The sequence below is a fragment of the Gopherus evgoodei genome, chromosome 3 (genome assembly GCF_007399415.2).
Source record: "Gopherus evgoodei ecotype Sinaloan lineage chromosome 3, rGopEvg1_v1.p, whole genome shotgun sequence".
Classification (NCBI taxonomy): domain Eukaryota; kingdom Metazoa; phylum Chordata; order Testudines; family Testudinidae; genus Gopherus; species Gopherus evgoodei.
Genome location: NC_044324.1, coordinates 162,116,586 through 162,142,531, shown reverse-complemented (window position 1 = coordinate 162,142,531; position 25,946 = coordinate 162,116,586). Strand labels below are relative to the sequence as shown.

At 39.7% G+C, this 25,946-nt stretch overlaps 1 protein-coding gene across 4 annotated transcripts in view; it reads left to right on the top strand.

The window, feature by feature from the left end:
- BTBD9 (BTB domain containing 9) overlaps positions 1-25,946 on the top strand; it is a 458,382-nt gene that overhangs the window by 296,452 nt on the left and 135,984 nt on the right. For 3 of the 4 annotated variants that reach the window (XM_030557266.1, XM_030557267.1, XM_030557268.1), the window contains one exon: positions 16,982-22,808. The exons of the other annotated variant lie outside the window; for it this stretch is intronic. In XM_030557266.1, the coding sequence (XP_030413126.1) occupies positions 16,982-17,176 (195 nt within the window). In that variant the 3' untranslated portion in view covers positions 17,177-22,808. Of the gene's footprint in view, positions 1-16,981; positions 22,809-25,946 lie in introns of those variants that run through there. 4 annotated transcript variants of the gene reach the window in all.

Here is a 25,946-nt window from a genome sequence, read left to right as displayed (position 1 = left end):
GTTGCAAAAAAAAAAAAAGCAAACATCATTCTGGGATGTATTAGCAGGTGTATTGTAAGCAGGACACAAGAAGTAATTCTTCTGCTCTACTCTGCGCTAATTAGGCCATAATTGGAGTACTGTTTCCAGTTCTGTGTACTGTGTCCAGTTCTGTGTTCAGAGAAGAGCAACAAAAATGATTAAAGGTCTAGAAAACTTGACCTATGAGGGAAGATTGAAAAAATTGGGTTAGTTTTAGTCTGAAGAAGAGAAGACTGAGAGGGGACATAACATTTTTCAAGTACATAAAAGGTTGTTAAAAGGAGGAGGGAGAAAAATTGTTCTTCTTAACCTCTGAGGATAGGACAAGAAACAATGGGCTTAAATTGCAGAAAGGACGGTTTAGATTGGAGACTAGGAAAAATCAAAACTGTCAGAGTGGTTAAGCACTGGAATTAATTGTCTAGGGAGATAGTGGAATCGCCATCACTGGGGATTTTTAAGAGCAGGTTGGATGAACACCTGTCAGGGATGGTGTAGGTTAGACTTAGTCCTGCCTTGAGTGCAGGGGACTAGACTAGATGACCTCTCAAGGTCCCTTCCAGTTCTATGATTCTAATATGGTGGAGGACCTCCCTTTTGATAGGTCTAAATTATTTGTGGATGGCACAGTTGAAACTCTGTGAATATTAAAGGACTCTAGGGCTTCCCGACATTCTCTTGGTATCTATACACTTGCCTACAAGAGAAAGCTCAGCAAGTCCCAGGTGACTGAGAGATCCCATCTTGCTTAATTCCTGACCTTCCAGATGTCATATGAACTGCATCAGAAAAGACAGAGATTCCAGAGAAGGAAACCATCCACCGCTCAGCCTTCCATCTCTCTACTTTCCACCTTCAAGCAGCAATTTTGACAGGCTAGTCGAGGGCCTGAATTACCATCCTTCTCCTTGCCAGCTGCACCAGTTCACCTGCCTTCCTTCATTTGGCGATCACTTTTACTACTTCGGGTGGGCTGGGGAGTTAATCACTACAGAGAAGTGGGTTTGGAGATTATTTCCACAGGGTATACTGTCCACTTTACTATGCTTCCACCAACAAACCCCCCAACCCATCCCTCTTCAGGGACTCCTCTCACAAGAGCTTGCTTCGTCAAGAAATAGATTATCTCCTATGCTTGGGGGCTATAGAACCAGTTCCCATGCAACACAGATGAAAGGGATTTTTATTCTGGGTATTTTCTGGTCACAACAAAGAATGGCATTTGGAGACTCATTCTAGATTTGAGGGTACTAATTCCATCACTAGAGGAAGGAGATTACTTCTCAGCCCTCGACCTTTGGGATGCATATTTCCGCATAGTGATCCATCCATCCCACAAACAATTCCTATGTTTCACTGTCGGTCAGAACCACTTTGAGTACTGAGTGCTCCAGTTTGGCCTGTCATCTGCCCTGAGGGTCTTTTTGAAAGTCATGTCAGGAGTAGCAGCACAGCTCTGCAGGAAATGTAGTTTAGTATTCCCTTACCTGAACGTCACAGGCAACTTCCAAAGCCATAAATCTCTTCCTCAAATTGGCCCTGCAGTTCAACATTCAAAAATCCACTTTGACCCCTGTGCAAAACTTCATAGGGCCTCATCTCAGTTCTTTAATAGGAAGTGCCTATTTTCCTCTGCACGGGTTTATGGCCCTTTCCAACATAGCCAGTACAATGCAACTCAGTTCCCAAACTCCAGTCAAGAACTGCCTTTAGGGGTGGCTCAGGCTGTTTATTCACCAAACAAACACAGTTAAAATGTGCTTCTTTCCGTACCCACCTGAGTAAAACAGTCCCTCGACTGATGGAAAGATTATAACAAAGTGTGCGCAGGAGTCCCATTTGCATGTCCTCTCCCAGTGGTCATCACAATGAGAGATGCCTCTCTACTAGGGTGGGGAGTACATCTAGATGCTTACACAGCCCTGGGCAAATGGATCTCGCAAGAGACCACGCTACACATCAATCTCCTGGAATTCAGAGCAGTCAGATATGCGTCTCCAATTTTTACCATTAATCAGGGGCAAACACACAAAGATCATTATGGACAACTGCGCAAAGGATGTCAAGCTTTGAAATTGGTGCATACGCATCCAGGTCATCATCACAGCAGCCTATCTCCAGGAGGTTAAAAATGTGACTGTGGATAGTCTTAGAAGGCACTTCTTCTCAAACCATGAGTGGGAAATAGACCCCAGTTTATTATACCACATATTCCATCAATGGAGCACTCCTCAGATTTCTTGGCCACACAATTAAGCAAGAAATGTACCCAGTTTTCCTTGAGAGGTGGACTGGGTCACTGATCCTTGGGGTAAGTTATTCACCTTCACTGGTTGTCAGATCTCCTGTATGCATTCCTACAGACTCCTATAATAGCCAATGTTCTCCTCAAAATAAAAAGAGACAAAGTCAAAGTCATCTTAATAGTTCTGACCTGGCCCAGACAAACATGTATTCCTTACCTAATATAATTGGCCGTTTGCTCCCCGATCACACTTCATGCCACTCCTCGTCTCCTCTCGCAGGAAGGCAGGAAGATCCTTCATTCCAGTTTCACAGTGTTTTGTCTCAAAGCATGGTTGGTTGATGGTTCACGGGATTAGAGACTACCTGATTAGAGGAAGTTAAAAAAGTACTATTACGCAGGTGGAAAGTGTCTATTCACTGCACATACTCTCAAAAATGGACAAGATTTCTCTCTTGGTGTGATCTCGGATATATTCCACTGATGACCTCATCACTACCAGATATACTAGACTATATCCTAACACTAAAAAGTTCTGGACTAAAAAGTTCTGTCAGAGTCCACCTGGCACAGTCTTTCTCAAACTTTTGTACTGGTGACCCCTTTCACATAGCAAGCCTTTGAGTGCAATACTCCCCCCTTATAAATTCAAAACACTTTTTAATATATTTAACACCATTATAAATGCTGGTGGCAAAGCGGGGTTTAGGTTGGAGGCTGACAGCTCACAACCCCCCATGTACGAACCTTGTGACCTCCTGAGGATCCCGACCCCCAGTTTGAGGACCCCTGATCTGGCAGCCATCAGGGCTTTCCACTCTTCAACAGAGGTTTATTTCATTTTTGCCCACCCAATGACAGAGAGATTTCTGAGTTCCCTGAGGAACCTTGATCTGCCTGTCAAGCATCCTACTGCTGTTTGGATCCTTAATCTAGTACCTAAATGCCTCACAAGACCACCATTTGAACAGATGGCTACCTGCTCACTGCTCCATTTATCAATGAAAATGACATTCCTGATCTACAAATGATGGCTAAAGTAGGGGTCCTTATGGCGTGCCCCCCTTTCACAGTATTTTTTAAGGACAAAGTCATGCTGCGACCCCATCCAAAATGTTTATACCTAAAATTTCTTCCAGTTCCGTACTAACCAACCCATTCACCTGCCTCCTCTAGATAATCAAGAAGCACAGTTGTACACCCTTGACATCAGAAGAGCCCTGGCCACCTATCTGGATAGAAAGACCCCCAAATTGTTTGTCTTGCTTGCAGGTAGATTAAAAGTGCCTGTAATCTCTAATCAAAGTCTTTCCAAGAGAATATCCATCTGCATTAATTCTTGCTACAAATCTTGTAATATTCAAATATCTTTGAATATATGTATTTACTCTACGAGTAAATGGTCATTTCCCATTACCATTATTGAAATATGTATTGGCCTCTATACATACATTCATTGAACATTACCCAATAACTCATGACTTTGCTTCTGATACAGTGTTCAGCTCGGCTGTGTTTCTTTGCTACTGGACTCAACTCTGAAGCACCCCCACCACGCACACCTTGGAGTGAACTGGTTGGTCGTCATCTAATGCGGAGCACCCATAGGGATTCTCCTTGAAGAAGAAATGGTTCTTCTTCAAGTGCTTGTTCATGTCAATTCCAGTCAGGTGTGTGCGCACGCATGTGCACAGTAGCTGGAAGATTTTTCCCCTAGCAGCATCTGTGGGGTCAGCTTGGGCACCCCCTGGAGTCATGCCTTCATGGCACCCAATAAAGGGCCCTGTTGACCCGCCACTGCCCTCAGTTCCATCTTACCACCAGTGACAGTAGCTGGAACTTCCCCTTGCTCTGCTTTGGCAAGCGGCTTAGCAGTACTTTTGGTTTTCACTGTAGATAGTTCTAGCTGGTTAGTATAGCATAGTTAGTTCACTTATAAGGTTCCGTTATGGAGGTTCCCCCGCCACATCTTTCTTCCCCCTTTATTTGTCACCAGGGCATGCCACGATTCCCGGACTCCAAGACTTGCTATTCATGTAACTCAAATTGCATAGCTTAGATCGACTTTTCCCTTTAGTGTAGACAAGGTCTAAGTCTTTCAGATGCTTTTGGTATAACATTTGTAAGATACAACCTTTCCTATCCATCCATAGAGCTTAAGCTCTCATCCAGGCTCTCATCATCTTGTGTCTCAGTTACTGCAACATCCAGTTCTTCGGACTTGACAGATGCTATCTTGTAGCACTCATAACCATTCAGAATGCTTCTGCAAAGATCGTTTTCCTATCCCATCATTGTGACCATCTCACCCTTCTCTTTAAATCCCTTCACTGACTCCTTATTCGCTATTGTATCAAACATAAGCTGTTTGTCTTCACTTTCAAGGCCTTTCACAGTCTCTCACCACCATTTCTATCATCTCTCATTTAGCATTGTAAGGTTGACTCCTGCCTCCAAACAGTCCATGATATCAGCCACTATCACTTGTTAAATTTTCAAACAAACACTTCCCGGCTTTCTCCCATGCTGCCCCTCATGCTTGGGATGAGCTCCCCATAAACATCTGCAAAGTCACTTCATTATCCTCCTTCAAATCCTTCCTTCCAACTCTCCTTTGCAGTGTTGCCTTCAAAAAAATTGACAATGATTAGGCTGCTGGTATGCTGAGACCACTGCCTATCATGCTGACCAATATTGTCTTGTTCTCCCATGCCAATTATCTGTATCCATCTGTTGCCTCTTGCCTGATGCTTAGATTGTAAGCTCTTTGGGTCTTTTTTGTTCTGTGTTTGTACAGTGCCGAGCATGATAAAGAGTCCTGGTCCGTGATGGGCTCCTAGGGTGATACAAATAATAATGATAAGTAATCAGTAAAGTGTACTAAGTGACTATCAGGTGGACTCTCTTAACTATAGTAGTACTAGAAGTCAAGATTTCTGATTTTATTTGCTATATGGAGATGTTTGTCCTAGGCAAGACAACGCAAGGAGTATAGAGTGAAAATTCCCAAGTCAAGTCAATACAAATTGCTGGGGCAGTGGTTGCTATCATGCATACCTTTTGGAATCAGCAGTCAACACTGCCAACACTCAGCAGAAGTCTGGAAGAAATACACCATGGGAACAAAGATTAAAAAATATTCTAAACACTAAAAATGTTTTAAAAATCTACATCTTGTTGCAAAGCTTAGTTTTCATTAGTGAGTTCTCAGAAATCCGGAGCCAGGATATCTTCCTGCCTCACATGGATTTATTGAAAGCACACGATGAAGGCTTATTCCATTTCTGCTTTATGTAGACTGTCGTATTTACACTCATCAGTCTCTTTTAGTTATCATCTCTTTACTAAAGATCACTAATATAGATTTATTCCTGTAAAATGTGAATAATTTTAAACCACAAAATAAATAATAAATACATAAATAAATAATGAATAGCATCAGTAAGCAAAAGCTAGAAATGGAAGCAGATAAATTATTCAGCTTTTTAAATATCTGTACATTTTTCAAAATAGGGAACCAAAGCAATGCTTTAACCTGATGAATTATTTTATGCAAGCAGCTGAATATCTCTAAAACCAATAGTCTTATATGTTCCTATTCATATACTTATAACATTAGAATTCTGGGGACATTATAAATGGGACACTACATTGGACTTGGAGACTGCACCTGAAATGGTGATAAAGGTTAAATCAATTCCCCTTCCCTCCAAAATTCATCTGTACTAGCTCCTGTGACAAAGCAATAGATGAGCTACAGATACAGAATTTACTTTAAAGCTGTGAATCAATTGTGTGATTATGTCCTGGTTTTTGGGCTGAATATCAGTGAAAGAATATTTCGTAAGTTTGGATGATCATTTCCAACACTGTTTCTTGTTTTTATTTCTAACTGATTTCACTTTCACCACTGAATACTTTGTCCAGTTATACAAAGCTGTTGAATGAAAGGCACAGTATACTGCCTACAGGGAAAACTGCATCTTAAACCCTTTTCTTCGTCATGAAGTGCACCATTTAGGTGACAGACCTGGTTTCTTGCACCTCACTCTGGGAGGAACAATGCAGTCCAGCCACTCTTAGACTGGATTTCTGATCTGGAATCTCCCTGGTTCCCAATCGTGTTAGCGACACAGGTCCAACTTGGTGGTGTACCTGTAAGAGTTTCTCTTCAGGAGCATACGTGATAGTGTATGTTTGTACGTTCACAGAAACAGCACCTTCAAACAAGACATTATTTATTCATTCCTTTTAAGGTACAAAGCTAGAAGAGCAAAAGGCTAAAAACAATAAAAGACCTACACAAATGGATCTGTCTTATACCTTCAGCTTTCCTTGCCATCTTTTATGAATTCCTCTCAGGCCACCTAACTCTTTCTATGGCAGAGAAAGCAGCCAATCCTGCAGCAGCAGGCTATGTATCTTTGTGCCTCAGTCAATCTGTCAGCTTTCACTGATACAACCTGGGTAACCACTCCTTTTTTTCCTAACATTTGTGAGGTTTAGGATCCCCTCTGATCCTAGACCCAGCCTTGGGAAGAGTAAACCATTCTAGTCTGGATGGCGACAGGTGGGATATTCTCCAGTTTATAATTCCCCCACATTGTTTCCTCAAGGATCCTTCTCTTTGCCATTGTTTTGTTTCCTGTGGGTTTCATTCTTTACGAACTCCTTTGATTTAATTCCTGACGTTTAGGCAGGTTAATATCAAGCAGATAACTGATTCTCCAAAAACCATAAATGAAGTTTGCAATAATTTAGGAACATAGGAGCTGCCATACTGGATCAAACCAGAGATCAGTTTAGGTGGTATCCTGTCACCAACAGTATCCAGTATCAGAAGCTTCAGAGGAAGTCCAAGAAAGCGTGCAATAGGCATTTATGGGATATTCTTCCCATAGAATAAGTTTCCTCCTGACCCCCAATAGCTAAAAGTTGGTTAAGACCAGAAGCTGAGGAGGTCTTTTAGTGCAATTTTCTATAGAAATTGGTGCTATTTCTAAGGAGCGTACTGAGTTTTACATGTGGTTACAAATCAGGAAAGAAAATGTTAAGCATTCACATTCTGAACTTTTCTTCCTAAACTGGCTCTTTCATGTTGCACTGTATCAGAATGTTTTTTTCAAGACCAAACACATTGTTATTAGTGCTTGCCTTTCCCCCCATCAGCTATTTCATTTCTAAAGAGCTGTATAATAGTTTATGTAAAGCACATTGCCTGTGGTGAAAATTCCTTCTCTATGTGCAAATTCATTGCACGTTCTAGTTCTCCACACTGTAGCTTGTTTTATAGATACAGGTTGGAAAGAGACCATGGTGCTAGGGCTGGCTCCAGCATTTTTGCCGCCCCAAGCGGCCAAAAAAAAAAAAAAAAAGAAGCCGTGATCGACGGCAACTCTACTGCCACTGCTTCATTCTTTGGCAGCAAGTCCTTCCCTCCGAGAGGGGCAGAGGGACTTGCCACCAAAGAGTCAGACGTGCTGCCCCCTTCTGTTAGCCACCCTAAGCACCTGCTTGCTGCGCTGGTGCCTGGAGCTGGCCCTGCATGGTGCCCATTTAGGTCATTCCCTCTTTTGGCATTAAGAACTGTATTCCAAAGTAAACTTTGTGCCAATTAATTATTTTATTTCTGTTAAACTCTACAAGAGCAATATTATATGTGTTGCACCTATCACTCCGCTTGGTTGTTTTGCTATATATTAACTGCTCAGAAGAATCCCATGTAAATTCTGTATTGCCTGCCTCTTCAGGCGTATTAAGTTGTGATCCCTTTTTTTTTTTTTTAATAGTAAGGTGGCCAGAACTTTGCGCAGTATTCTAAAGGTAGCCTCAATAGTATCTTCAATAAAAACCAAAGCAGTTTCCTCTGATTTATATAGCGTTTGATCCCTCTGTTTTATATTTTGTAAAGCCATATGCAACAGGATCAACAGTGTTATTGTCTACTACCCCACATCCTCAGTGATCATTGAGGTTGTAATCTTTTTCGGTTTTCTCCTGAGTTTCATATCTTAAATTTCTCAGCATTTACTGAAATGCAATGAATTGTCTAAGTCACAGATAGTGTGCAAAATTATTCTTCTAAGCCAGTAGCCTCCTCTATCTACCTTGTACTGTCTCCATTTGGATATACGTTAATTGTTGGCACTTAATATTAATTTACACTACACCTCTATTACACTGCTCTGACAGTGTAAAGTGGCCCTAAAATGGGAGTAAATTATGTTTAAGACCAAATTTAAGACGATTTACATCCATTTTATGGCCACTTTATGGTTCCAGACCAATATAAATGGGCCTTAGTGTAAATGAGAATCAGGTCCTTTTTCTTTTATTTTAACCTCTTAGTTCATAAAAGCCACTAGCGTACTGTGTTTTACATATGGTTATAAATCAGAAAAGACAATGTTAAGCACTCACATTCCGAACTTTTCTTCTTAAACTGGCTCTTTCATGTTGCACTGTATCAGAAACTTTTCTTCAAGACCAAAAACATTATTATTACTGCTTGCCTTTCTCCCCATCAGCTATTTCATTTCTTCAAAACAATATAGTATTTGTTTGACATGATCTTCTTTCTGTGAATGCATGCACAGTTCATTAATTCACGCCTTTCCAGGTGTTCTCATATTCTGTTTCTGATTCACATTTCCACCATTTTTCCCCATTGTGAAGATTAATATTGCAAATCTATAGTTCCTAGATTTTCCTAGATTGTTAGTAGGGCTGGTTTAAGGTTTTCAACAGCATGAGACCATCAGAACTGGCAGTCATACTCCATGTTACTGGAAAACATGTAAAAATGGCAAAATGATTATATTTTATGGTGTTGAAGTAGATGTACAAGACTAATGCAACAAACTAAGGAAGCAGAATGAACAAAGGACTGAGAACTATTAGGAACAAGATGTGGGCTGTTTTTATGGCTATCAGCTCCTTTTCCCATATATCATAGTTTCTTTCCACATGAATTAGCTTATGTGAATGCAAGTACAGGGGTGCAATCATCTGCTGGCTTGAACAACACTGCATCCGGAGCAAAGTTTGACACGGCCTCTACTGTAAATGGTTTTGTGGGGTCAGATGGGTGCCATAGTGAAGTTCTCTTAGTTGCTTGAAGGTGGATTGGGCTTCTGGGGGCCAGGTGAACCGGGCTCCCTTACTTAGCAGGGCAATGATAGGATGACGAAACTAGGAAAGCCCTTGATAAATTTCTTGTGAAAACTGACAAAGCCCACCCATTGCTGTACCCTATGGAAGTCCTTTGGTGAGGCCCAGTTGCATATGGCCACACCTTTCTTTAGTCCATGATTATCCCTTTGGGACAGATGATATACCTGAGGAATTCAATTGTGTCTTGGTCAAACTCTCACTTCTCAGGCTTAGCATGCAGACAGTTCTGATAGAGTCCATCTAGGAAGTTGCATACATGATGATTGCGAAGGACCTAATTTTCTGAAAAGATGTGGATATCATTAAGTAAGATAACTACAAAATGGTGTAGCATGTCCCTGAAGATATCATGGATGAAATGCTAGAAGATTTTCAGGGAATTGCACAGGCCAAATGGCATAACTAGCTATTCGAAATGTCTCTTCCAGGTATGGAAGGTGGACTTCCACTCATCAATCTTCCTAACCCTTATCATGTTATAAACTCCGTGGAGGTCTAACTTTGTGAAGACCATGGACAAGCTAAGTCATTGAAAGAACTCCCTGATAGGGGATGGGAGTTACCGATTCTGTTTGATAACCTTGTTTGGCTCGCTGTATTCCAAACAGGGCTTTAGAGATCCATCCTCCTCCTTTACAAAGAGGATCAGTGCCCCAGCCAGAGATATTGATGGATGGATGAAATCATTTTGAAGGCTCTTTTGAAGGTAGCTTCAGAAAGAGAATAGGTGTAACCAAAAGAGATTTCCGCTTCCAGTTTAAGATCAATGGAGCAGTCATAAGTGGATGGAGTGGCAAGGTGTACACATTCTTATAAATTCTTGGTATTTAGCAGGTATCACCGAGGTGGCAGGAAAGGATGTGGATGGTACAGAGATTCCCTGTGAAATAATGGCCTCAGTTTTTTTTGAGGAGGCAGAGTGAGTACAGAGGTCTTCTGGCCCAGGGCTGTGTTTTGGGAGACAAGATTGCTGACAATGCAGCGAGCTGAAATGTACTGCACCTGCCTGCCAATGGATATGCGGATTGTGGGTGGCGAGCCAGAACATGCCAGGGATAATCTGAGAGTGTGGTGCTCAGATAGTAACCTCCAAGTGGGCAGTCTGGTGGGTAACCAGGCCCTACAAGATACACTCCACCAAGTACGGAGAGCTTTCACACTGGATGGGCATCGCATGCATTCATGCAAAGTCCAAGTCCATGAAATTACTGAAGGCACTCAAATCCACCAGCGCTTCCAGGTGGACCTCAGTCATGGTGGTGTGTCAGAGTTGGAGGGAGAGTCGGAAATGTGTAAGGTTCTGGTTAGCTATTGCCAGAGTACTGGCAGACAACTGTCAATATCGAGTACTCGAGGGAGGGGAAGAACATCAGCCCAGATGCCTCTGTTGGAGCTGAGACATGGTATTTTCTGGGGCAGGGCAGCCCAATGCGAAGTGTCCTGGTTCTCTGCAGTACAGGCATAAGCCTGACATTTTTGCTGTCTTTTTTTCCTTTAGCCTTGGAAAGGGAGAACTGGGCATGGTCAGTTTGCATGGGGTCAGTCTGTGGGGGCAAAGCCAGTGGTTAGCAAACTGGGGTTAGGGAAACCACCGGGCCACAAGAGGCTGAGCTTCACTCTTAGCAGTGCTCCATCAGATGGTTATCACTCTTAATGCACAGTTTGATTATATTGGCCAGGCCAGGCAAGGACTTCATCTGTGCCAGTTCATCTTCGTTTTTTTCATTGAGGTAACAGTGCAAGCTTCTTTCCATTCAGTGTCTGTTACCAGGCCCTGAAATTCTGTTGCAAATTTGACAACCAATCAGCCCCACTGATGCAATACTTGAAGCGCAGCCTCTGCTGTGCATACGTGATTTGGGTCATCAAAGATTACCACCATGGCTTTCACAAAGTTTTCAAATGGACCCAATAACAGGCTAGATTTTTCCATGAGCTGGGAAGCACAGGCCAGGGCCTCCTCAGTCGGCAAACTGATGATAAATTCTACTTGGGCTTGGTCAGTGCTCTTGGTTGCAACAGAAGCAGAAGCCAGCACAGATTCAGAAATCCACAGAATTTGCTATGGTCACTGTTGAATTTATCCAGCAATGGAATCTTTGGTGCATGGGGAGCAGGGGACGGAGCTGCAAGTTGTGCAACTTGTGCTTGCGAGGCCACATTCTACACCTGCAAAGCAGCAATCTGAGCCTGCAGGTCCTGCACTGCACCCATTATCTGCAATGGGAAAACATTTGTCGTGGTGGGATCTAAGCCAGAGAGAACTGAACCCCTTTTCCTCTGATGGATTCCTCTTGGTGGACTGATCAAACAATTAGGCACTGGGAAATAGACAGTAAAGGCTGGTTGTTGCAGCAAGAGTCAGGCCAGAAATTGGAGCTGAGGGTCAGAGCCAGTTTACCTGGAGTGAGGCGAGGCTGAGTCCATGGCAGGAGCAGGGCCGGATCTGAGTTTGGAACAAGCAGGCTCAGGAGCGATTACAGCCATGAGTGAATGCATTGAGCCGCTAGTGCCCTGCTGCTGCTCCTGGTCTTAAGAGCGTGTCTGCTGATATCCTCAGCCAATCGGGTGGTTTGGCCAATCAGGAAGCTCTGTTGGGGCCCAGCTGCACTGGTTAGACGGCCTGGGAGTTAATCTGGCAGGTGAGCAGGCTGGGATTCTTTATTTCTGACAGGAGCTGAGAGCCGGTAGATGAAATTCTGGTCCCATGGAAGTCGGTGGCAAAACTGCCATTGATTTCAGTAGGGCTGGGAGTTCATTCCATGTGTTCTAATCCTAGTTTTACCCTTTCCATGTTGTGTGGCTTTGGGCAAGTTACTCTCTTCCTTCCTGTTTTCCTCATCTGTAAAGTGGGTGAGTAATACATCCTTGTGAGGTAGGTGTGTAAGGATTATTACCTAGTTAGTGCTTATAAAATGTTTTTAAAACATAAAATGCTATGTATTAGTAAGCATTAAGAAAAAAAAATGTTGCACAAATACAAAGATATACAACTTTTCATGAGCTCAAGAATAATCTAATTTGAATTGCAGCCTGGTACAAGACAGGCTGCCACCTGCATATGTTGAGTAAGGTATCTTAAAAGATAAAGAATCTGATTCCTACTTAATTATAGGTATTATATAAGCTTCCCTCCAGTCGGCCACTATCTTCCCTGTTTCCAAAAGATTTGCGATATGTCTGAAGAACGTTAATATTTGCCATTTCCTTTGGAGATTTGGTCTTGATAAGCATGTGACTGTAAAGTATTTTTTTTTTTACTCTTTGTATATTTTATTTTGTTTTAATTACCTATTTAGCATGATTCTGATTTCCTTCAGCATTGTATCTGCTTCCTCTGGGAAACGTGTGTCTACTTCTGGCTCTCATCTTTTGTGAACAATAAGGCAATTAATTCATTAAATTTAAGCAGAATTTACTACGTCTGTCAAATTCCCCGAATGCTGTCTCTTGGAGGCCCTAATGCCTTCTTCACTGACCTCTTGTTCCTGATGTACTTAGAATTGCTCTTCCATTCATTTATCTTAACTTCTTATTAAAAGTTTCTTGTATTCTCTACCTCCATTTTTCCTCTGTCCCCTAATTTCACTTTGTAATCCTCTTTTGAACTTGATGTTGTATATCTCACCTACTTCGTGTCTCTTCCTTTAGTCTTGCTTTTATTTTATACCACCATGTTCATTCATGTTTTCATTTTTCTTCTACTCTTACTTTGCTAATCACTAGATGGCAGGCATATATTAATATATTTTTGAAAACTTCCCATTTCTCTTCTGGTCTTTCCTTTTTTTATTTGATGCCATTTCACCCAGCCTTTTCCCATATTCTTCCAAAATTTGTTGTTCTGTTTTTATCATGTCCTTTTATTACTCAGAAGTCAATGACTGCTCTTCTTAAAGGGTTGTGTTCTTTTCCCTTTGCAGTCTGATGGCTAAACTCCCATTGACTTCACAGAGAGAAGAATTGAGTCCCTACTTCCTTCCTTTACATAACATGCCATACCTAAGCTCTTCTTATCACAGTGTCTATAAATGTGTTACTCAGTTTTTTCCTTCTGTTTCATGTGTTGCAGTTTGTTTAGATTATTGATATACAGGACTGTCTCATTCTTACTGCTCTGTTCTTTTCACAACTCTATTTTGATTTGTTACATGACTTCCTCATCCCTTTAATCATTCAGATGAGATGCTTTTTGGCAAATTCTTACCAGTCACTTCCTGCCTTTATTGTATTTATATTCAAGCCATAATTTATTCTGCTCCTTTCCTTTTATTCCTTCAGGATTTTTTATCTCAGTTACATAGGAAATTAATCTGGGCACATGCTTTGAAATTAATCTGGGCACATGCCACTTGTGTATGATTCTTTTTCAGATCATCAGATTTATTTGTCCATAAATAATAGACTTCTTGATTGAAACAGTGTAATTTTAAACAAAATGGGCCTGTTCTCAATGAGGAGTCCTCAACTCTAGGATGTACTTTCCTACTTGGTCTGTCAGAGCCTGGCTTTTATGACTTTTAGAGCATGATCTGTGTTTTTTCCCCACTTTTCTCAGGATGGCAGAGAATGATTGAGTGTTTTTTGTAGTTGGGAGAGTCCTTTGACATTGAGTCATTTTGTAAATGTTTTTATTTAATTACTATCAACTCTTCTGTCCATTCCTGTGTTTTCCATTTGTTGACAAAATTGAAGGCCACAGGTGTCAGATGAAATATTGGTTTTTTGTATATTTCAGTACAAAAAGTTTTCATTGGCTTTTTTCCTTGTACTTTTCAGTCCCTCTATTTTTTTTATAAATAAGAAAAAATAATATTCTCTTCAGGTCTTTTCGTCATTGGTTTAATGTGACTGACAATTTTGGATGATGTCCCTGATAGACAAGTTCCATTTGTATCTTCTTTTTCCCCTTCAGCTTTAGTGGTCAGAGAAAGGTGCTTCAAAGTCTTTCTGCTGGGGGAGGCCTCTTGTCCTCAAACAAATGTAGAGAGGATTTGGCTTTCCTTGTATGGATGCCAGAACTTCATCAAATTTCCCAAGAGAAGCACAAGAAATCCCCAGATTAGCAGATAATACTGAGTTCTTGGTTCCTGATTTTATAAAGAAACACATGCATCGTTGTTAGTTTTACTTTAACTGTGGTTACATATATAAATCAAATACTGAGTGGAATTGATACATCCAGAACTGTTCTTCTGAATCCTCTCTCCCTTTCAGCAGCACTGCTCTATATATGTTAAAGTGAAACAATGATAAAACACCTCTTGAGTCCACAGTAGTGTCAATGTCGCACCTTCTGAGGTGAACATTATAGCCTGGTATGAAAAAGAAATGGTAACAATGAAGGGTATAATTTAGGAGCCAAGTTTTTCTGATTTTATACACTGATATCAGCTAATGGTTAGTAATAGCTACTGTATAAAAAAGATGCGTCACTATATAAATATAAGATGACATTTTAGATGAGAAAGACTATTTGCATAGACATTGTGGGAGCATGGAGTGTCTTGATTTGGTCAGCTATAGTCCATTTCCTTAAATTCTGATACTTATCATGGAAGGTGGAAAAATGACAGTGGCTGTTACCTTCAAAACTGTAAAGCCTAGCAAGTAACAGTCTTTGAGGAATCTGTTTAATGAAAGACAGCACAGCAACACAATTGCAAAAGCAGAGATTAGTTGACTCTACAAAAGAAGCTAACATGTTATATATATCACACCTAGAAATGAAGAGAAAATAACAGAGGAGACTGCATAAAAAATTGCAAGAATTCTGGCACCAAGGAAGACACAAGAAATTATAATAGGAGAGCTACAAAGAACATGACTGTGAATAAAGCTCTGTTGGTTTCATATACGCTGCTGGTTTCTAAATTAGCTAGCAACTCTCAGGAAAAAGATCTAGGGGTTACTGTAGACAGTTCAATGAAGATGTCTGCTCAATGTGCAGTCACAGTGAAAAAGGCTAATAGGATTCTAGGTTGTATTAGAGAGAGGATAGAAAATAATAGATAATATTATAATGGTCTTGTGTAAATCAATGACCTGTCCACACTTTGTGTGCTTTGCTTGGTTTTGGTCATCTGACCTCAAAAAGGATGTTGCTGAACTTAAAAGGCTAGGAAGGGACAGCTAAGATTCAAAGAGGTTTCAATAGGTTTATGTAGATGTGAGATGAGATTTAAAATTTTGGACTGTTTAAGAGGAGAAGAAGAAGAAACATGATAGCACAAAAATAATGAATGGATTAGTAAAAACTGATCAGGCGTCCCTCTTCAACTAGTGCCATGACAGAAGAACAAGAGGGCACTCAATGAAATTTATTGGCAGCAAATTTAAAATTAATGAAAGGAAAGATTTCTTTACATCAGGAATAGGCAACCTATGGCACACATGCCGAAGGCGGCACACAAGAAGATTTTCAGTGGCACTTACACTGCCCGTGTCCTGGCCACCAGTCTGGGGGGCTCTGCATTTTAATTTAATTTTAAATGGAGCTTCTTAAACATTTTTAAAACCTGATTTACTTTACACACAACAATAGTTTAGTTATATATTATAGACTTATAGAAAGAGACCTTCTAAAAACATTAAAATGTATTACTGGCACGCGAAACCTTAAATTAGAGTGATTAAATGAAGACGCGGCACACCACTTCTGAAAGGTTGCCGACCCCTGCTTTACACAGTTGGTGGTAAATCTGTGGAATTCACTGCCATGGGAAAATCATTGAAGCAAACAGTTTAGGACCCATTTTTAAGGACCCACTGAATAGCTACATGAACAGGTGTCATATAAGCAGCTATAATAACCGAGGAAATATGGTGAAAAATGTTGAAAGGCAAATCCTCCTGTTTCAGGACCTAAGCTAATCACCTGCAGGGTTTGGAAGGAGTTCCCCTATGTACTGCTTGCACAATGATCCAGATGCATCTTGAAACATCAAGTGTTGACTGGTATTTGAAGCAGATACTGCATTTGATGAAGCAATGGTCTCGTTGGACCTGGCAAATCATATATTTCTGTGTACTGCAAAATATTGCATCTGCTGAGGTGTTGCTTAATACAGTAGAGGGCAGTCATGAGATAGCATCATCTGCATTACAATTTAACTTTAATTCATAGATAATGTGGTTGTTCAGCCTTTCTGGAGTTTAATTAAGTCATTTTCATTGTCATTTGATGCTTTTAGATTATAGATATGCTGCTTTGCAAACTAAAGGATTTTTCCAAATCACCAAAATGCTTCAGAACGATCTGTCTGAATTCAGGCTCAGCACCTCAAACTAAAAGCCACCAGACATAAAGGCTTATCAACTAAGGCCTTCTCCCCCTACACAGCTGTTACTCGAATTTGTTTCAACCATAGCAGTTGTGGGTTCTGAACACAGGCTGTTAACCTCATGATGAAACATTCCAGCTTGGATCAGCCCTTTGGCCCGGGCATGTTGCTTGCATGCTTCATTTAAGGTGTTATTTAGTTCTGTTTACACTTTTGCTACTTTTAATTTTTTTGCTTTATCTCTTAATTTTTTCCCCAGGTGTTTCACTGTGTGCATTTTGAGTGTCCAGCACAAAACAATGCCCACAAGGAAGAGGGTATTGAGGAAGTGGTGACAACAGAACTGGGCACTGGCACGCAACAGATTGTTTCTCGCCCAGTTCAAGCCTCAAGCACCAGTTCTCTGCACTCCCTCACTGGATCCACCTCACGTACACATGCTCACCAACCATAAAGGAGAGTGGAACGGAGCTTTTGCAGTCTCCATGATGCTGTATGAAATTATTTACCACCTTCTTGTACAGGCACCTTTTTTCTTGTTCTCTCAGTGAACAAAGTGGACCATGCCTGGCAGCTGGAAATGCTTAAATGGAAAAGGCTTTCCAAGGACACAAAGGGACTGCTTCACTCTCTTCAATTTGTTCAAATCAGGCTGGTCTCCAGGGGGATAAAATAGGTCTTCAATCTATATCAAGTCCCCCATTAACACCCTACCTCTCTAATCTAACCAAGGAAAGGAGAATGGAAGGAAATAAAAGGCAGAGTCACATTGGAATAAAAAAATGGCATATGAACAGTAGACTGGAAGGAATATAAATTAATTATTTGTTACCTGAAGGCACCTGTTAGGAAATAGAATGTTTATCTTTATGGCATCACTATGGAAAATAGATTTTTATTTTTTTAAATTATTCTTAATCGATATTCCTTTGTAAATTATAAGCTGTTTTCTGAATCATTTTGACTGGGTGTCCGACTTTTCCCTTATTTTCAGCTGTAGTACATATAGTACAATAGATTAAGGAAATAACAGGCATGTATATCACCTGGTAAGACAAGGAAAAAACCCTCCTGATAAAAACAAATCAATATATGGATGCTGTATTTAATTCTGACATTACTTGAATTGTTGAGTTACAAAATTGTCATTTTTTATCTATGTTCCAAGTGGGAAATTCGTAGTCAAGCTTCCAATTTGACAAGCAGATAATTATCTGCTTAATTTAAAGATGATTCTTCAAGTTTTACTTAAATTTCTATAAAAAAAATTATAATTTGTCAAAATTGTTGTTTGTGTTTAGAAAAGCAGAATTACAGCTGACCACTGACATGCTGCTGATCAGACTAAGCAATACAAAAATGAGAATTTGCAGTCAAATAATTTTTAAAGAAGATAATAGACTACAATGTTCAACTAGGGATTTAAAAGCCACTGATAAGCTTTTCTCATAATCTTCATGGAAAAAAATTAATTTAACTATTGTGGTTTGAGCTGACTCTTCATTGGTTCTTGCTTTAGTAACTTACATCTCAGTGTTAACTCTCCTTTGTAATTTGATCAGATTATCTGCTTTTTTCCTTATTTTGAGCATTTTTACATTGTGATCATCTGGATTCTCTAATCTCCAGTCCACGTAATTTAGCAAAAGCTCCACATCTCACTGAGCTTGCCAGTGTGAGAAGAAGAGGTTCTGTTTTTATACACATTATTGATGTCATTTGGCAAAAATAATTAGGAAAGATTGATATTTCTCCTGAAGTACCTGACCTTTGGAGCGTCTACTGTCCAAGTTTATTGACCTGGAATTTTTTTTTCTGTTGGTCTAACATACCTTTGTCAGAGCAAAACAAGATGACAAGTCAGAGTTAGTCAAGTCAAATATGATTTTCCTCTGTTTGAACATAATGATATAATGAGTTATATATCAATCTATCACACTGCTTAACCTGAAAGACTTTCTTTCAGAATACCAGTTGGGCTAAAAGCATGAAGGAACAGATAGCATGATGGCTATAAAACAGCAGAGACTTGACAGAGAAGAAAAGAAATGCTTCCTCTTTCTGATATATTTCCTGTAAAATTGAATAACTTTGGCAATTTTATCTTTTTTTCCTTATCACCAGACCCATCTTCAGTTTTTCTCATGTTAGCCCCTGTATTCCCTCCCCAAACCCTTTGCCTCCATTGCCTGAATCATTGGAGATGCATGGACTTTACATGATGCATTTGATGAGGTGTCATGGCTACCCCTCACAGTGCTTAGTAGAAGTTCTCTGCCTACAGAATGTTGCTCATGAGCCATCAGCTAGCACTGGCTGCTGATTACCACGTTTGTTTAGCAACTTTTAGCATAGTGGAAGTCAGACTAAGTATTGGGTACAGAGCCCTTTGATTAACTTCAAGTACACAGGTAGAAAATTTTAGGCTAAACTTTTCTTTAAAAAGAAACAAACAAAAACCCCATGACAATTGTAATCTTTGCTGGACCTTTTGTTTTGAGTTGCATGGAGCCTGCCTTGTGTTTCTTGGGTTGATCCTTCAGTGTCAGAGTTGGTGACATTGGCAAGAGACTACAAATAAATTTACAACTAATTTCACCATTCTCAGACTGCAAATAAACAAATTACATCATTCTCCAGTTTTGTTAGCTCTAATTGCCACCATTGTAGGGAGTGTTGTAAGATGAGAATGAAATAGATCTGCCTCAACTGTCCCTGGGTTTAGACTCTGTCAGGCAAAGTGCAGGATTTTGAATGTATACTTCCCAGACATGGACAATTATTTTGTAGACTACAGCTGAGCCAAAAAAAAGACTCTTTAGAAGCCATCAGTCTACACCTCTCCTGCCATTCTCTTTGATCTTGCCCTCTAAGACTTCATAGATCAAAGATATCTATATAGTCTAGATTTCTTATTACATCTACTAGCCATCCAGGCCTCTATTTACCCCTGTTCTGGGACATGAAGAATTTGAAAGATTAACTTATAGCAGAGTACATGTGAGAGATTCTCAAAGCACAGAGCAACAGGACCTGTAGAACTTCAAATATCCAAGAAAAGTATATGTCAGCCACAGCTGAGGTAAATTACCTTATCCTTCCTCACAAACAAATAGGATTTTTTTAACATTATGATTCCCAGTCACATCATGCCTCTTTCACACACCTGTTAGTCCCCTGTCTGACAATTATTTGTGCTTTGAACCTGTTTCTGAAGTAAGTCATTGTGTCTGTGTTGGCACTGAATTTTCAAACCTTGATAAGCCAAAATAGCCCCACTTTGCATTTTGTGGTTTGAATCTTTTAGTCTTGTATAACAAGAATGTTAATGCATTGGGAGTTGTATGTTATTGACCATCTTATTTTTGTTCAGTCTTTAAAGACACATAAAATCTACTTATTGCCCGGTATGCTCTTCTACCATAAACATTTTCTTTCAATATAACGTGCCAGTGGTGAGGCAGGAGGAGAGCATCACACAGAATTAATTTATGTTTTGGTATAAATGTCCTCGGCTTTTTCCAGCTTTTTTTATATTTAGTTTTTATATATAGTTTAGTTTTTCTTCATTATGAGATTGCTGCTTAATTGAATTCTGGTTATTCATATATGATTTTTGTCAATCCTGCTTTGAGTTTTTAGCTTGTTTCCTGATGGAAATAACTAAAAGCATAGTTGAGCGCTAAGATGTACCATTAAAAAGTGTGTCCCTTCAGGATGATGGGATATATACAGTTACTCTGAACTATATAGCATACATGTATGTTTTATCTGTGACTAAGATAAAACAGGACTGACCAGATGTTCTCTTGTCTCCTGTCAGACTATAAGAGTTTTGTTATTATATCTCTATGCTAATAGCATTTGTTTATATTCTCATTATAGACATTGTTTCTATTTAGCAGTTAAATGGACTTTGACATTAAAAATGATAAACTCCACCCTCAGATTTTCCCTATTCTTTTTCATTTCCTCTGTTTTCTCCCACTGCTAGCTTCGGTTTAGACTAGCGTCGAGCTCACGTCGTGCTCAGCAGAGTTACCTTTAAAGTTTTTCCTTTTTTAATTAAGTGTCTCTTTCTTCCAAATATATTAAAAACACTTTTATTCCTGGAAACGTCTGGCGTCAAACCAAACCATATTTTCAGCAAGAGTAGGCTGTATTTGTAAAACTGATTTCTCAAGGAAAATGAGTTTTTGAATTGAGCAAAAATTGCTCAGCTCTGTGTTCCAAACCATTGTCAAGCAACCCTACAAACAAGCTCCTGAAAGATCAGTTTAGACTTTCTTTAATTTAAAAAGCAACAAAAACATAATTTTGTCTTTCTCTAGCAAAGGAAACTAGTGTACCACTGAAATAAGCATGTATTTTTATTTTTCCATGGAGGGACATTTGATAATGCAGAGGCACAGTTTCCCATTTCATGAGATTTCATTTAAGAAGTTCCTTTTGACAATGAAGCAATGTGGTAAAAAGCAAAGAAAATTAAATTTTTTTCTTCCAGGAATTTGAAGTGTGTACTTTTTATTTTTATGTTAACTTCTGCAAAAGTGACATGTTCAGTTTGAACTATAACCAAACAAGTGAATCCAAGGCTGATGTGAGACGTTTACCAGAGAGGTGAAATTAGCCTTTTTCATGCAGAGGGAACTTGGTGCATCAGTGCAGTTGGCTTCCTCTGGAGCTCCATTTATTTCTCTTTCTTTAGAAATCAGTTCTGCAGGTTTGTCCTGACTACAACTCCCACTGGAGTTCAGTGCTTACTAGCACTGTGTAAAATTCTAATGCAGTTAACGTATCTTCACTTTAATGTATTTTGATTATTATAACATTAAATTAGAGAATTTTCTGTCTGATATCTGCCTTGATAAGATGTTAGGCTCTTCTGATAGAGGAAGAAGGGGACAGGTCATGATTAAGGCACTACTTGACTTGTGGGATGATTGTCATATAATTGTGGTTGAGTTGCAGACAAGACATGGGAAATTGCGGAAAGGTAATAATGGACCTATATTACTTGCAGTAATTTGGAAAATCTGCTCCCTCTATTATGCATGGGATTGACAGTGGAAGCTCTCACTGTCAGCCACCTGGCTAGTGGGTAGGGTTCCCACTGTCAGCAGTAGGTGGGACTGAGGGATGGGGCTCCCACTGTCAGTCACTCTTCTGATGGCCGGGGCTCCTGCTGTTAGCCATGCGTGGGGCTGAGGGCCAGGGCTCCCACTGTCAGTACCCATCTGATGGCCGGGTTCCACTCTTAGCCCCACACATGGCTAGGCTTCTGCTGTCAGCTGCCATATTGACAGAATTGCGGTGGAAGCCTAATATTGCAGAATCCACAATTCCTGCATATTGCAAGTTAAGTAGGGCCTTAGTCATGATGTTGGTGATTCAATACTGTAGGTATATGAAACCGATTTTTCAGGGTTTCTTCAACTGACAAAATATGAAGTTTTACTATCTACAGATCTTTTAACAACATTATGCGTAGCCAGAGTCAATGAAGAGACTAGGAGGTAAAGTTACTAGAGTTTATTATTGCATTGTTAGATAGAGCTACTAGTTCTGTTTGACCAAAATGTATGGTATGCCCACCCAAGAATATAGAATGTGGAATAAGAGACTAGACTAACTCAGTTATTGAACTTTTCTGGCAAATGGGAATTTTATAATTATTTTCCTTTTAGGAAATATTTGTTGTCTTTATATAAGTTTTGCAAGGTGCTCAGATACCATTGGGGTGAGTTTGGAATACATTTTTATAAGATATAGTAGTGATTGTGGTAGCCTTTGGGAAACATTAAAGCCAATAAAAACAACAATCTTGTGCACGCATGAAGTCAAATTAGCTGCCATGGTGCAAAGACATATTTTAGAAATATTAATTTACAGGTTTCAGAGTCTAGGACCTGATTACCCACTGCCTCCCAATTGTGTATCCGTTAATGATTTATTTAAGCTACAGACTTGATCTTGTAGGTTAATTGATTGCCTGCTCATTTGAGTTAACTAATAGAATTGTAAATGCAGTGGTGGTGTAGCCATGGTAGTCCTGGGATATTAGAGACAAGATGAGTGAGGTAATATCTTTTACTGGAGCGACTTCTGTTGGTGAAAGAGACAAGCTTTTGAGCTACACAGAGCTCTGCCTGAAGAAGAGTGCTGTGAAGCTTGAAAGCTTGTGTCTTTCACCAACAGAAGTTGGTCCAATAAAAAATATTACCTCACTCACCTTGTCTAGGCAAGCTAGACAAGCATTAAAATTTTGTTAGTGAACTTGGGCTAATAGGTAAATTGATGAATGTGAGTTACAACAGGATCAGGTACTCTGGTCTAGACGAGGCCTTGCACCTGTGCGAGTGGGTATAAAATGCTACTATTGTGATTTGATAGCATATTGCACCCTTTTTATGATCACTTAAAACTGACGTACACAAGGTGTGAAACAATGAACATTCAGTCCCGGGGTGTTCATGTTGTGCCCAGTTGAGCGATGTTTGTAATTTGGCTGTAAGTAACACGCATAAAATAGAGCAAATTGCATATATCCATCTTCAAGACAATAGTGCAGTCCACAGAGACTATTGGTCCCACTTGGCTCCCTTGTATGCTGTGACCTGTTGTCTCCCTGGAGTGAATATCCATGTTAAAAATTAGGGTGTTTGTGAAAGTGTGCAGGCTGTACTTTAGCCAGCTCTCCTACACATGATTTTTGTGAGTGCCATTTGGAAGTCCACAAGCACTCATTAGAAAGCTTTGACTAATATGAGTAGGAATTGTTCCCACATCTTACAGCAAAATTGCGTCCTTTGTTTTAGATTTAAAATCCTTCAGTAGCAGTTTAAACTTTTGAAATGGCCATGTAGCTTATCTTAGACAAAGGGAATCCAAGATGACAACTGTAATACATGGGATTCTCATGGGGGGGACTGAAAATTCCTGCCATTTTCCCGTAGGATGGCTACAATTTACAACTGATGGAAGTTCAGTTACACATCATTTATGTTTAGTTACTCATGCGTTTTATTACTGTAACATATATGAATGGTAGCAGTAACTGAATAACAAACCTTATTCAGAGTAATAATACCCTGCTGGCATTAGTCATCATTAGCGAAATCAGAGAATTATCTCTTCCCCCACCTCCTCACCCCCAGTGTAATAGAATGATAATTATAACTTTTTTCAGAGCATTGAGCTGTATCTCTTACACAAGTGTACTGGGAACTGCAGTTCAGACTGCATCAGGTAAACCACTAAAATCCTCATATAGGGAGTAAACAGGAGCCCCCCACTGTTACTACAGCCCTGAGCTGTAGTAGAGGCAATGGAAGTGCTGTGGGACTGTGTTGTTGGTACAATATATAAACTAACAATGTATCCCCAGAACTTTCACTAGAACTATTTCCTTATTGATCACCTCAGCCTATCCATTATTTGTGAGCAATCCCAATGAATCCAACCCCAGTTAACAGAAGTTAAGCTTGTTTCCCAGGATTTTCAGTGCTGTCCAGTGAGTCATGAAAGCTTGCAGAAACATCAGCAACACTTTATGGTAGGTTTCTGTGAGGGTTCTGGGGCATATACAGAACTGACTTAAATATCCTATCAAACAAAATGCTGTTTATCTGAAGGTGTCAAATGTCTCCTGAAACCTTTGGATAAGTGAGGTTGTACTGTACTTATTCAGGCTAGTGCCTACACCTTGAGGCCATGTGCTATGTAATCTGACTCAAGAACAATTATTGCAGCTTCTCCCTAAACAAACACTAGTAAACTTACACCCCTATAAGGAAATACAGTAGTTTTTTTTCTTGGTAACAATTTGAGACTATGCAAATACCTGTAATCTCTGTGTGATGCAGGTGATTTATGATAAATACCTAGCATGTACATACCTTTAGGTGTATAGATAGATGATATAAAGAGTTCCCCTTCAATTAATGTTCTCCTTTTATGAAAATATTTAGATATTGTACTTCCCTTGAAGTACAGTCAGCCACTAGAACTGTTATCTGGCCCCTTCTACATATGTTTATTGCTTTTTGTTTAATTCAGCTGCTAAATTCTTCACAGGAATTTTTTATAGGAATTTGACACGTAGAAACTACACTTTCAAAGGAATCACAAATGGCTTCATTACTCAGGGGGCTCCTTCTGCTTTCTACCTTTCGGGACTATGTGGTACAAGAGGAAAATATAGATGTGACCTGGAAAAAATAGGATTATTATTAAAAGTGGGCGGAGATGCAGCTTGGGTGCAGAGGGAGCTTCCAGTAACAAAGTAAAGCTAGATGCTGGTAGGAGGACTGGGAAATCCAAAACTTCATAATCTGATACAGAGACTTGATAAGATTCTGCTTTGACATTTGTATTTGTTCACTTATATTCATTTTATAACAAAGACTTTATTAACGTTTCCTAATTTGGGACTGTTGTACAGATAAAATGCAATTTACAGGCATTAGGAGGTAAATATTTTAAATGTTGTGAAGAGATGATATATAACAAGAGTATGGGACTTAACCTAGTTAAGAGTCAAAGTATACCAATCTTATATTAGAAAGTGCTCTCATAATAAGCCATCTGATGATGAGATTGTAGTGTAGTTGCAGACATGCACATATATACTTTCTATAGCTTAGAAAGTGTATGTAGATGTTTCATAAGTCCATGTCACCAGAATCCTGAAATTCATTTCAAAGTCTGGTTTTTACATAGACCCTCATTCATATTCTTTTCTTTTAATTTAAAGAACCTTATAATCTAGATTTTGTTACGGAAAGGACTGTAACAAAAGTGAACATAAAGCCAGGAAGAATAGACTGTAAGGAACAATGCAGAAATAGTTTCTAGGGAAAGGGTTCAATGGGGATGCCGCAGGCCTGCCAGCTCCTCTTTTTTTCTCTGCTCACTCCTCCTGTTCTTTTTCTCCTTTCTTCATCTAACCTATATTTTTCTGAATGATGAACTAAAGGGACTTTCTGCCTTTCACCTCTCTGTCCCATACCAGAGTAAAGTATACAAATCTCAATTCATTAGAATCCAAACTTTCATTGTAAGTAATAGAAAGCGGAGAATTATTAATGTTCAAAGTTTTAGCCAATCTGTCCAGGCACAAGGGAAGCACCCGCTTTCACAGTCTACTTGCATTGTGGCTCTGATCCTGCACCACTGAAGTCAATGAGGGGATTGCCGTTGACTTCAAGGGATGCAGGATCAGG